General features: G+C 36.4%; 2 protein-coding genes across 2 annotated transcripts; one reads left to right on the forward strand and one right to left on the reverse strand.

Moving 5' to 3' along the window:
• Nucleotides 1-5,461: 5,461 nt before the first annotated feature.
• LOC133833183 (protein NRT1/ PTR FAMILY 8.1-like) lies at nucleotides 5,462-8,106 on the reverse strand. The gene is made up of 4 exons (XM_062263433.1): nucleotides 8,010-8,106; nucleotides 7,648-7,865; nucleotides 6,414-6,970; nucleotides 5,462-6,317 (listed from the first exon to the last, which is right to left on the reverse strand). Exons 1-4 carry the CDS (start codon nucleotides 8,104-8,106, stop codon nucleotides 5,483-5,485), a joined length of 1,707 nt encoding a protein of 568 aa, XP_062119417.1. The 3' UTR covers nucleotides 5,462-5,482.
• Nucleotides 8,107-8,535: 429 nt separating this feature from the next.
• Nucleotides 8,536-12,131, forward strand: LOC133829560 (putative D-cysteine desulfhydrase 1, mitochondrial). The gene is made up of 10 exons (XM_062259262.1): nucleotides 8,536-9,463; nucleotides 9,560-9,625; nucleotides 9,725-9,919; nucleotides 10,019-10,129; nucleotides 10,495-10,586; nucleotides 10,730-10,825; nucleotides 10,924-10,981; nucleotides 11,064-11,180; nucleotides 11,465-11,562; nucleotides 11,664-12,131. The coding sequence occupies exons 1-10, from the start codon at nucleotides 9,368-9,370 to the stop codon at nucleotides 11,860-11,862; spliced, it is 1,128 nt and encodes a 375-aa protein (XP_062115246.1). The 5' UTR covers nucleotides 8,536-9,367; the 3' UTR covers nucleotides 11,863-12,131.
• Nucleotides 12,132-13,637: the final 1,506 nt, after the last annotated feature.

Raw genomic sequence — 13,637 nt, forward strand, 5'->3', positions numbered from 1 at the left:
AAGTCCATAAACTAAACTAAAGTACATTACTAGATAAAATTTTCACCAAATCTATTGGAACAATTATCAAACCAATAAACATGTCAAAACTTTTAAGATAACAAACCAAAACTTATCCACATATATTTAGCGTAATTCTATTCTAAACAAAATTGTCAAAAGTTCTAGATAAAATCTTCAAATTCCCCCTAAAACTATAATAGAAAATTTCATATAAATGAAGTGATTTTTTAGAAGTACTATCGAATTAACACAGAAACTGTGAAAATGCATTGAATAAAATCTTCAAATTCCCCCTAAAACGATAACAAAGTGCTCGGGTGGGGTTTCACTCACAATCACTGGGAGGAGATTTGGCTGGCTGGTGGTGGCGGCGATGGGAGGAGAGGAGGTCCCTGTTGGTGGCGCTGTGGCTGCGTGGCGTTGGCTGGCACGCTCCCTGAGTACGGCTACGGGAGGGATGCGAGTTGCTCCTGTTGCACGGCTGGCGTGCTCAGTGAGTGCTGCTACAGCCCTACGGGAGGGAGGCGAGAGAGGTGGTGTGGTGGTGGAAAGACTTGGGCTTGGCTGGTGAGTGAGGGAGGCGTTTAGAATTTAGGTTTTCCTTAAAATAAAAAATAAAAAACATAAAATATCTCATAAAACACAAAATAATAATAAAAAATTATAAAATGCTTAGTATTAAGAACAATAGTATAATATTACGAATGGTACAAACCGAGCATGTACAATCTATAAAGATTGTTTTTTTTAATTAAGGCTTGTGTTAGCGTTACAGTCTAGACAAGTGTGGATTTAAGCAGTATCTTGGCATCCTTCCCAATCGGCCTATGAGCATTCTTGTATATATATCTTTGCCCTATTACATTATTGAATTTTTTACCATAAGAAAAACAAGCTTGTTCTATCAAAAAGAAGCAAAGTTACTTAACTTAGAAAATACTTTTGGTTGAAAAGGTATTGTGAACCTTTTATACTTACTTAGTAACCTCAATGAGTTCGAGTAAGTTATTGAGGATAATTCCAAAACCCTTAACCCCCCTCCCTTTTCTGCAAAAAAAAAAAAAAAAAAAAAAAAACAATGAATGAAGAAGAGAAACGATGTTTTGAGCTCTATTTTCAAATATACTATTCTTCATTCGGCAACAGTCGAAATTCTAGTGCCACTGAAGTGTTGGTATTAAATAGAATAAAATCAGGGACTTAGCGGAAGGTGGGGAAGGAGGATTTTAAAAAATCATTAATACCAGCCATGACATATATCTATACATTAAATCAAAACATATATTTATATATATATATAAAAGGAAATAGAGATTACCTCTTGGAGCCTATTAAGATTTCCTGTGCCTTTTAGTATAATCAACGATCTTTCTATCCAAGAAGACTTACACCCTAACCTTCCAAGTCGTTCCTCTCATACACAAGGACGTGTGTGGGCACGTATGATTCACTGATTGATTATTTAGGCTCCTAGCACCTAGAAGGTCATCAGGCCTAGCACCTAGAAGATCAATAGGCCTAGCACCCGGAGGGTCAACATGCCTAGCACCTAGAGGGTCATCGGGCCTAGCACCCAAGCTCTAAAGGGTCATCGTGCCTAGCACCTAAGTCTCATAGACCAATAAAGACTTAGCATTTTCCTGAAGATTTCAATCGTGCATCGTCAACCACGATCCAAAGAAACAACGAGAAGACCCACGATCTCATAATCATGGGGAGGTGGACACATATCTCCACTCACAATGTTCGTGTACCAAACCATGATCCCCAGTCTTTCTGATCATGTAACAGCCCCTGGGTACTATAAATAAAGGACCCAGAGCTTCACTTAAGGGGGTTGATTTTTGAGGGATTTTTAGACGATTTTTAGACAGTTATTTTATGGGGAGAGACTCTGAGGAAATTGGTGACGAGTGAACTCTTTAGTTCATCTGTATAATTGTCTATCGAGTGATTCAGTAATAAAGACTAAGTGGAATAGGTTATTACTGTTCATCAGAACAGGGCTGAACGACTATAAAATTATGTGTATTTGTTTAAGATATTTGTACTCGGTCGTATATTACATTTATATTCATTCAAAAGGTGTCGTGTGCCGTACATACGCCGTTGGCCAATTTCACAGGTCAACAGGCTCGAGGTGATCCTAGTGAGCGGATTAGCGGAATAGTCACAACGGGGTCCAATACTCGGCTCGGGGCAAACCTAGGGGTATTTTGGGGACTTAGTGCGTATTTAGGATTTATTGGTTAATGTGCAATTATTTGGTGATTAATTGAGCATTTCAGGATTAATTGAGAATTTATAGGACTATTGGAGGATTAGTGGGAAATGGGACACAAAGACTGTTTTTCCCTTGAGGGGCTTTGATGGGAGATTGTAAGACAGGGGTATAGTGGTCATTTGGCTAGATGATAGGCTTAATACCTTAGAATCCTTTAGAAACTAGAACAAGACAGAACACTCACTCCTCTCTCCTCTCCCAACCGACTCTCTCTTTTTCTCTCTCAATTTGGTGGAATTTTTAAGGAAACTAAGGGGAATTGGTGGCTAAAAGCTTGGGGAATTAAAGACTTGAGGCCTAGAAGTTGGTTAACTGCAGCTAGGGGGAGTAATTCACAACTAAGGTGAGTTTTAATTGCTGTTTCAATGGTGCTCTATTTTGTTTTTGTGGTTGTTCTTAGCTTTAAGGTTTAAGATATGAATTTGACTTTGGATGGAAGTTTGAGTGTGTTGAGGTGGGGTTTTGTTGCTGGTATCATATTGGTGTTATGCTGTGGATTGAATTATAGTTCTAGAATTTATTTGGGAAGTTTTGATGGATTTTTGGTTGAGGAAAAATAGGGAAATCCTTAGGGTCAAGTCGCGGCCCTGTTCTTGGGGCTCCGTGACTGAGGTGAACCCAGGCCAGGTAGGGGCTTCTGCTTTGGGGCGCGTGGCGACTCTCTAAGGCAAGGCGCGTCCCACATCCTGGTTCTAGTCGGGGGGCTCTCTGACCAGGGAGGCTCGCCGCGACCCTTAAGGGCAAGTCGTGGCTCGCCTGGTCATTTTTGGCCACTTCAAGTTTTAATGACGAGAACTTTAACCTAAGCACTCGTGATGAATTCTACTATCCGGTTTAGTAGAATTCGAGGTCCCAGAGACTCGTATATTATCCCAAAGATTTTTATTGGTTTAGGAATTTTAATGGTTATCCATTATCGCATTGTGACTAGGTTATACCGCAAGGGCTCAGGATTAGGGATCCTACTTGGGGCTGTCATACGCTAGCTGCTCGGGAATTGAGGTAAGAAAACTGCACCCGAGTTGTGATTGGGGCTTAAACCCCCTTATATGAATATGGACATATTTGTAGCAGAGAATATTTGGAAGGGAATGCTTGTATATGTTGCTATTGATTACTTGCTATGCATTGTGCATTTGTGATTATATCTGTTTGCAGGCCAGCCTAAGGGTGTCAGAGGCCGATAGTAAGCTTGCGGAACGCAACTTGGCCTAAGGGTGTCAGGGTTGGCTAAGAGACCAGGGGACTCGGCCTAAGGGCCCCGTGCTTTGATATTATACCATAAATAGAAGTGTGGTTCGCACCTGATCATTTCTATTGATTGATGAGTTTGGTTTACATATTCAACTAAGTTGAATATTACTGTTGGTTGGTTGTTTATATCCAATTGTTAATTGAATATGATGATTTATGTTTACTGCTTTTATACTGTTGTCTAGTCGTGCATGATGATTGGAGTTTTCTTGCCGAGCCTTGGCTCACGGGTGCTACGTGGTGCAAGAAATGGAAAGGGATAGCGGGACCAGCCATGAGTTGGAGAGCTTTAGGGGTGGCGTGTACATATGCAGCCTGCTCGATCACCAAGGTCAGGATAGCTTGGAAGGAACTAAGGTTAAACCTTGTTTTGCTGCTCAGGACGGCTAAGTTGTATTCTATTTGTCTTTTACAAGTTTATAACTGATTTTGGGATCCCGTGTGCAAACTTAATATTTTAATGAAAAATAACCATTTTGTTGACCAAATCTCTTAATATCTGCCCTTGACTTAGTCCTTAATTATACATTTAAGTTCAAATGACTTGCTTAGCGAGTTAAGCGTTAGTTTAAACACACATTGCAACAGTCTTGGTTAACCAGGGCGTTACATGTCAATTTTCATTTTATTTCCAAAATGTGCATAACGCTAGACATTGAGGATAATGTCTCATTTAAGTTGAGGGTAGATATTCATGCATTGAAACTAATTTTGATTACCATTTGAATTTTGAGTTAAATTTTTATAAAATTCATGACTACAAAATTGTTAAGAGATAGTTTTTGCTATTTTACTATTAATTAGAAAGTAATTTTAAGAGTTATTCTACGCATAACCAAATATTTATAGAAATATCATCACATTCATTTTAAGTTTAAAGTTGTTTTACCTTTTTGCGAGTTGTGAAAATGAAAAAAATAACTTTTTGAACTTTTATTGATCATTTGAGTTGACAAAATTAATTTTTAGAATTTTAAAACATGACAATTGTCTTTATGTATATATGTTGTCTCTTGCTATTAAAAAATGAAATATATGTTTAAATATATCAAAATGAAATAAAGGAGAACAAGAGCAATATTTTTCATTTTCACCTTTTGTAGTTTTATTGAAAAATAAATATTGTTAAATGAAAAAAAACCAACATTACTGTATTTGTTTTCAATTTTATGTCATAAAAAAGTTTGTGTTTTATTTAGTTATATTCTATTTTCAATTTTTGTCTCTTTGTGTCATTTTATAAAATCCTGAAAGTTTTTATGTCATTTAGATTCTAAATAATTAACTGGTCTATCTTTTGATTAATATTTATTTGAATTGCTTGTCCTAAGATTATAACATCCATTACCGAGTGATAAACAATGTATTTTTAACTCCAAAGAGTGTCAACCGTTGCCTTAAAAATATTTCCAATACTCCTGTGAGGAATTTGGGGTTGAGACTTTACTATTTAGTGATTTTTTAAAACTACTTGTGTTATGGATTATGGAAAGAACGATATGTTTGGTGCACACATAAACTCTCAAATTATAACTTTGATAGTTTTAAATAACATTTTTTAAATTCTAACTAAATATTTTGTTAGGTAATTTTGCATGATTTTTCATTATTTCATTTTGTTAATAATTTTATCCGCTTGAATTGTTTGACACTAATAATAAGTAATATGTCACCCATATTTCATCTATTAGAAAATCATCACAATTAATGACCTAGGCATATGTGGCCACAACTTTAGTTTAGTTATTATTTGGGAATACGTAGCTTAGAAGCACTTGTTTTTTTTTTTTAAAAAAAAAAATACATACTTTTAGCTTCATTGTGCAACTTAGTTCACTAGGTTCTTCATTGTTAAATTCAATACTTATGTTGTTAAAAAAATACAACTTTCCAAATTGATGATTATTGATAACACACATTAAAACTAAAAGTATTACTATATCAGTAATACCCTCCCTTGTACCTATAGTAGCTAGCGACCCAGACAAACACAATACAATTAACCATGGCGAGGAGAGTCAGTAGACTATAGTAGTAATCGAGATGTCCCCTATTAATATTATCAGGAATCCAACCCAAGCTCCTATTTTGAGTTGTCACTTTGGTCACAAAAATGACAACAAAACTACTTAAAAAATTTCCCAAGGCTAAAGTCGTGAGTGACAATGCTGAACACAAGTTCCTCAAAGAATATGGTGCTTGGTCGTAAAAAAACTCGATTTGTCCCACCAAGGTAAAAATCTCAGCGAACCCGACCAAGAAGTACTGAGGGACTTGCCAGAAAATCGACACGGGTGCAAATTCAACATCGTAGTAGTTATGCTTCCTCACAATGTTTAGCCGAAGATGCTCCAAGATTCCAGCAATGACTATTGCAATGGCAGAGATGGCGAGCCCTATTCCTACTCGTTGTAGCTGGGTGAATCCTTGTTCGTGTCTAGTAAGTTTTTTTGCGGTAGGGACAATAACCCAATCGTATATTGGAGCTGCCACAATGACTCCTAGAGCATTGAAGACCAATAGTGACGCCGATGGTACCTTCAAGTTTCGGTTGAAGATCGTCAAATGAGGGTCCATCTTGTTACCCTGTAGAATAAATATTGCATATATTTGGCTTAAGACGGTAGCAAACATTAATCCAGAAGCCCATACAGGAAGAAGTCGAATAATGCACTTAAACTCCTCCACTTGAGTGACCGTGCAAAGCCTCCAAGGGTTTGCTAAACCCTTGGATGTTTTGTCAATTTGAGTCTCAACGGCCGATTTGTCAAAGAACCTGAAATAATATATGCATAATAGAGCTCTTTTCACTTAGTGGTAATGATGATACTAAATTTATATATTAAGGGAAAGAAATATGATATATTATAACCTTAATTGGTCTGTGTGTTTAAGCTTTTTTGTTGCTTGAACAATATCGTTTTCACCTTCTTCTTCAATGTGGCTAAGCTCGTAGAGATTTGATTGGTCACAAGGAAGTACAACATCATATTTCCGAATCGATGCAATTATAACCTGACACATTTTTGTCAGGGGACTCCCTTCGGGTTGTTGTAGTCGATATAGTCGAGTTCCGAATGAAAAAAACCCTAGTGCTATAGCCATAGCAGCGGCCGAAACACCGAAGCCCCATGCCCAGCTGACGTTGGTCTCAAGCCATACCACCATAGATGTGCTAATCATCATTCCTACATTTTGTATCATAAATGACCAATTGAAGAAAGAGCTACGTTGTTTCTTGTCATCGAACTGGTCGCCCCCAAATGAAGAGACACATGGCCTAGTTGCCCCAGAACCTAGAGCCACCAAGTACAAAGAAATATTTGCCACAACAGTCTGTAATTCAGTTGGGTGGCATTGACGTGTGGTCGAGTCACATGATGGTTTTAGTGCCGGAAAGACAACACACATCAACAATATTGTTATGCCCTGCATGATGGCATATAATATTAAATTCCATAAGAAAAATCTCAACATAAATGCTAGAAATAGTATTAAAGATAAAAAAGAAAAACCATATATATCATCACATTAATCTATTAGAAGTTGCTACACATTTCTATAATACTCTAGATTATGCTAAACATTTGTAGAAAACTTTACTCTAGAATTTTCTAGATATTTATAGAATAAGATTACTCTAGAATTTATTATTATAAGCATTTATAGAAAACTTAAGTCTAGAATTTTCTAATTATGCTTGAGAAACAAGTAAATTTGTGTGGTTAATATCCCTTACAGTAAAAGAAGGATCTAGAACAAGTAATTCTAGCTACAAATGTAAAGTAGGCAAGCTACTATAAATGCCCCATCATAGGTAGCAAATTGTGTAACTAGAAACTACAAAGCATCAATAAAATTATACTACTTTCTACTATCCTTTTCTCTCTAAAACATAAACCTTACTCCTCTAAACCCAAATTTATTCACTTGTCCACTCAACAACATGTTTGGGATTGATTATGCAAACTTATTCATAACCCATCACTACTCTAGCCACTACTACTACTCATCAAATATTCTAAACTATAACAAATCATAACTATATTTTCTCAATCCCAAATTCACAAACCATCACAATCAAATGTATAAAGCTTATTAATTACCATGACATAAATGGCGGTGAAGATGATAATGGTCCAGTATTGGCCCCAATAAGCATCAGCCAAAAATGCTCCTATTAGTGGTGTGAGAAAACATGTACCATACCAATTTGTCACACTGTTGGCGGCATTGGCAGATGTTTGGTTTAGGGTTTTGTTGAAGAACTGAACAAGGTTAGTGCTGACACCGTAGAATGCCAACTTCTCCAAAAATTGATATACTGGACACATTCAAATAAAACAATAATAATTAATATTTGATAGAGGAAGGTGTTACAACTTCAATGGTTGAAACCAAATATTATACCAAATACAAATAGTTTACTTAAAAGAAAAACAAAAGAGTATATTTTGAACATATATACCGAAAATAAAAATGGAGGCTCTCCATTTTCCGGAGTTGTTCTTGTTGGGTGGATTATTGGAGATATCTCCGCTATCATCTGCCCTGACGTTGGTCATTTTTTCCAGTTGATCTAGCTAGCTTATTCATATTCAGATGAAGTTGATCTATATATATATATATATATATTTGTAATTAAAATTTAAACACGAAGAAAATACCTGATCAGCAGGGACTGCTTTAGAGACTAAAATATAAGAACAGTACCTTGCATGACACATTTAATAACATCACTTGATCGAACAAACTTAAATGGCAAAAGTGCTTTTAGAACAACAAATCATCACTTGCAAGATTCCAACTTTGATTACTTTATCTTCACATGATCTATATATATATATATATATATACACACACAGCTAATACTGATAATGAGTTATATATATATAAGAATAAATCTATAACCAAAACTTAAATCCAGCTACCTTTCTCAACTAATGTATCTGTAACTGTAGCTTCGACGTTACCACCTTCCCGGAGCGCAACGGTCGCTGAGGTTGAGTCTCTAACCGGTCAAAAGAATAACGATAGAGATTATGATGGTGAACGTGATGATGAGACCGGTTCCGGCAAAAGGTGTACGAGGAGAATTATTTGGTCATATTATGGCTGGTGGTGATGAGAAACCAACTTTCCATCTGCCATTGCTATTTGTGCAAAACTTTCATCTATTGGAGAAAAAAAATAGAGAAGGTAGATCGAGGGGATGTGATGAGAGAGAGAGAAAGTTAGTACAATAGTTATTAATTAAAGAGAATTGCTAATTTGACTAACACCACAAGAAAATATCATTTAACCTAATATCGTGTCGAGAGTGTTGCTATTTGACACTTCTAATACTAGATCAGGTAACATACTATGATTATACTATGATTAGTGATACCCCATAATACTTATTAAATTAAAATAAATGAAATTGATATTGAATTACACTCATGACACCTCATATCATATGCCTGCCCGTGAGAACTATATTTGCCTTGCGCCATGAAGACCGGTGGCCATATTAGCACGTTTCTCTCTAATAAAATATTGTAGAGAGGAGATAATATAAATTAATAGACCGTACAATGAAAGGCATTAATAATTAAAGAAAGAAGGAAGGAAAATTCAGGTGACCGGATGATGTGGTTGTGGATCATATCGAGGGTGGCCCCCTAAATACAGGACAGGGTCAAAGCAAAAGACGTATATATATATATATATATGCATGCAACCATGAAGACATTTATTTAAATATATATATATATTTATATACATACGTGCAAGCAAACAAGATTACATTCTCTTCTCTGTTCATTTCACACTCAATTTCATCAAATGGGTTTGGATTTCCTCACCAAGAAGCCATATTCGCCTCCTTCATGGGCCTCTCACCTCAATCCCATACCTTCTCACTTCATCTCTCTCGCCCATGTAAGTCATTTCTTTTACTTTGCTAAAAGGGTTTTCTTTCCTAATAGCTAGTATTTATTTGATCTTTCTCATTACTACTTCTCTTTAATTTCTCAGCTTCCTACTCCTATTCACAAATGGAATCTTCCTAATTTGCCAAACAACACTCAAGTTTGGTTAAAGGTATTAATATGATCCTTTTATTCATGCATTTGGTGAACACTTTATTATTAGTTATATATATATATATGTACTGACAGAAAAATGTTTGCCGATATATAGCGTGATGATCTTTCTGGGATGCAATTGAGTGGTAGCAAAGTAAGGAAGTTGGAGTTTTTGCTGGCAGATGCTGCAGCACAAGCTGCCGATTGTGTCATAACAATTGGAGCAATCCAAAGCAACCACTGCCGTGCAACTGCCGTGGCCGCCAGATATCTCAATCTCGATTGTTATGTTATATTATTCACCTCTAAGGTCAATAATTTCCTTTTTACAATTCTTTTATTCTTTTTTATATTCCAAACTTGCTAACAAAACATTTTTGTTTTGTTTTTCTTTCTGATCTCTACTTAGGACTTTGTGGACCAAGATCCAGGATTGACAGGCAATCTCCTGGTGGAGCGGTTAGTTGGAGCTCACGTTGAACTAATTTCAGAAACAGAATATGCAAATATTGGGAGTGTGGTTCGTTATCTTTCTCTTGAATAATATTAATGTTAAGCTTATGATTGTATAGCCATGCTTTACTTTTTGAATCACTCTTTTCCTATTACCTTATTTAGTTTCATCATTATCTTTTTTAGTCTTTAATCAATAAAACATAACCAGTGATAAAAAAAAGAGATTAATTATTAGGGACTGATTAGTCATATCTTCTACATAAATTTCCAAATAAGCTACCTTTCTAAAACTTACAAAATACTTTTTTTTTAATAAAAATACCTGCTTTTATATAATAACTCTATAATTTTGCCAAAAAAATTAAACGTAACTACATAATTTGAATTTCATATATATATATATATATATATATATTAATTTTCTCTCAGGCTCTTACCAACCACCTCAAAGAAAAGCTGATAAGTGAAGGGAGGAGGCCATATGTCATTCCTCTTGGTGGATCAAACTCCTTAGGAACCTGGTTTATATCATCTTATTAATTTGATTGCATTAATTGAAAGCAATTATTTTCACATCAATTTATATAAAGATTATCGTCTGATATGTATCTCTTTTCATAATTCTGAATCAATTCCAATTATATTATGTGACTTTATTAATTAGGGGCGATATTGAGTCGATTAGAGAGATTGAGCAGCAACTCCAAAGTGGGAATAATGCTGATTTAAAGTTTGACGACATTGTTGTAGCTTGTGGCAGGTATTATTCCATTACCATCGATCTTACATGCATGACCACACTTCTTAATTAATTAATTATTAAATTCTATAATCATGCATATTTTATTTTTGTATCAGTGGTGGTACAGTTGCTGGTGTCTCATTGGGATCATGGATGAGCTCGCTCAAAGCAAAAGTATGCTCCTTTTAAGTAATTACATATGTAGAATTATTAATAATATTATTACTTTCATTAATGAATAATATTTATACTTCAGGTTCATGCATTCTCTGTTTGTGATGAGCCCGACTACTTCTATGACTTTGTGCAAGCCCTAATTGATGGCCTTGAGGCTCATGGGGTTGCCTCGCGTGATATTGTTACCATACAAAATGTGAGTAGTCTATATATATATATACTACTACTGGACTCGATTAGAACTAAAATGTTGGTTACCAAACAAAGTTTTTCTATGAAACTAAACATGCTTCTATGAAACTATATGCTTTGGCTTTGCATGGATACTTGATTCTTGACCAAAAATATAGCGCTTTGACTATCACACTACAACTGAATATATTCCTCTTATGTGAATGTGTTTATGCTTGGTACTTGAATAAACACAAAAGCTCAGTGATTGACTCTTCAATTGCTTGGATGATCTTATTCTTCTGACAGGCCAGAGGTATGGGATATGCAATTAGTACTCCAGAGGAGACAAAATTTCTTATGGACATTGCTGCAGCCACTGGTGTTGTTCTTGACCCTGTTTATAGGTTTGTATGAATTCTTCTTTTTAATTTTTTTTTTTTTTATCGCATTTTTCCTTTGAACATTAGAAGAAAAATAAAACATTATATTCTTTCTTACTTTTTAGTGGGAAAGCTGCTTATGGATTGTTGAAAAATATGAGTGAGAATCCAAAGAAGTGGGAAGGGAGAAAGATCCTCTTTATACACACTGGCGGGTTGCTAGGGTTGTATGGAAAGGCTGAGCAAATGGAGGTAGGAAATTGGCGCCGAATGGACATCCCTAAATCTGCTTCACCCGAGGATGGTATTGTAAAAATGTTCTAAGAAAAATAGCTAATAAACAAATCAGCGGGTTGTGAAGTTGGTTTGCTTTCCTTCTATTGAAGGGGTTCATTCAACAAAAATATCAATAAAAGGACAAATAAGTACTTGGACTGCCCTAGGGTTTAGGGTTTAGGTGCATTGAGTAGGTCTTTTATGTTTTAGTAATCAAATCCCCCATCTTTATTGTTTTTCCCATATAAGTCCCCAATGCTATATAATATTTTAACAATAACAACATTGATAAAATAACACCCATTTGTTTCTCTTTACACTCATTTTAATTAATTAATTATTACTAAATATATTATTTTGATAAATTTACCTAAATATTCACATTAAATCATAAATAATAATAATTGGCGCCGGATGGACATCCCTAAATCAGCGGCTTGTGACGTTGGTAATTGGAGACTGCACTAATTTCGCCGTAATATATTTTATGTTGGTAACTGGTTTACCATGCGCGCAGTGGAATGCATGGGGTGGTGGGACCAGAGATTTCAATTTTTTTTATTTAAACAAACTTTAAATAATCAGATCCATTATAATGTGTACATTAATCAATGAGAAAGAAAAAAAAAGGAATTACTAGTTGTAGAACTATCCCAGCCTCATCCCCCAAATGTAGCTGAAGACGAACCTCATTTAGAGTTTGATGAGGAGGAGGTGGACTTTGAAACCCTGAAGACAACACTGGGAGTGTTGCAAGATGAGTTGGCCGCGTTGAGGGCCAATCAGGAGAGTGCCGCCGAGATAATGGCGTCACAGCAGAGGGAGATAGAGCGCCAGCGCCAAGAGCTGAGCGAGCTACAGGCGGAGATGGACCGTCGGCAGAGGGATACCATGGCAGCCCTTGAAGCAGCCCTCCAGTTGGCTAGGAATCAGACTGCGCCAGCCTCGCAGCCTGATCAACCCCCAAGTGGGCCACCCCAAAGGGGTCTCAATCCTAGCCCTCCGCTCTAGCCAACAAGCCCTCAAAGGCCGGATCACTCTGTTCATCAGTTCCATAAAAGCAACAGGGGCATTAGTCAATCCAAAAAACATGACTAAGAACTCATAATGCCCATACCTGGTACGAAAAGCAGTCTTCGGTATGTCTCCCTCCTTGACCCTCAACTGATGATAACCAGAACGAATGTCAATCTTTGAGAATACCTTCTTACCTTGCAATTGATCGAACAATCATCTATCCTTGGCAAAGGATACTTATTATTTATTGTCAACTTATTCAGTTCTCTGTAATCAATACACATCCTCAAAGAACCATCATTCTCTTTCACAAACAGAACTGGCGCACCCCAAGGTGAGAAACTAGGTCTGATAAAACCTAAATCCAACAGTTCTTGCAACTGTATTTTTAATTCTTTCAACTCAGCTAGGGCCATTCTGTAAGGCGCTCTAGACACTGGCTCCGTCCCTGGTGCCAGTTCTATAATAAACTCAATTTCTCTGTGTGGTGGCAACCCTGACAAATCTTCTGGAAATACATCCAGGAATTCACAAACTAACCTGGTTTCTTTTGGTCTCACTGGCACGACCTGAGTGGTATCAACCACACTGGCCAAGAATTCAATAAAACCTCCTTGCAATAGATCCCTAGCCCTCAATACAGAAATCATAGGTATGCGAGATCCATGCACAGTACCAATAAACACAAAAGGATCCTCACCTTCAGGCTCAAAGGTGACCATCTTCCTTCTGCAATCAATGGTTGCCCCATACTTCGCCAACCAATCCATACCCAATATCATATCGAAGTTAGTCATAACCAACTC

The sequence above is a fragment of the Humulus lupulus genome, chromosome 4 (assembly GCF_963169125.1).
Source record: "Humulus lupulus chromosome 4, drHumLupu1.1, whole genome shotgun sequence".
Taxonomy (NCBI): Eukaryota; Viridiplantae; Streptophyta; class Magnoliopsida; order Rosales; family Cannabaceae; genus Humulus; species Humulus lupulus.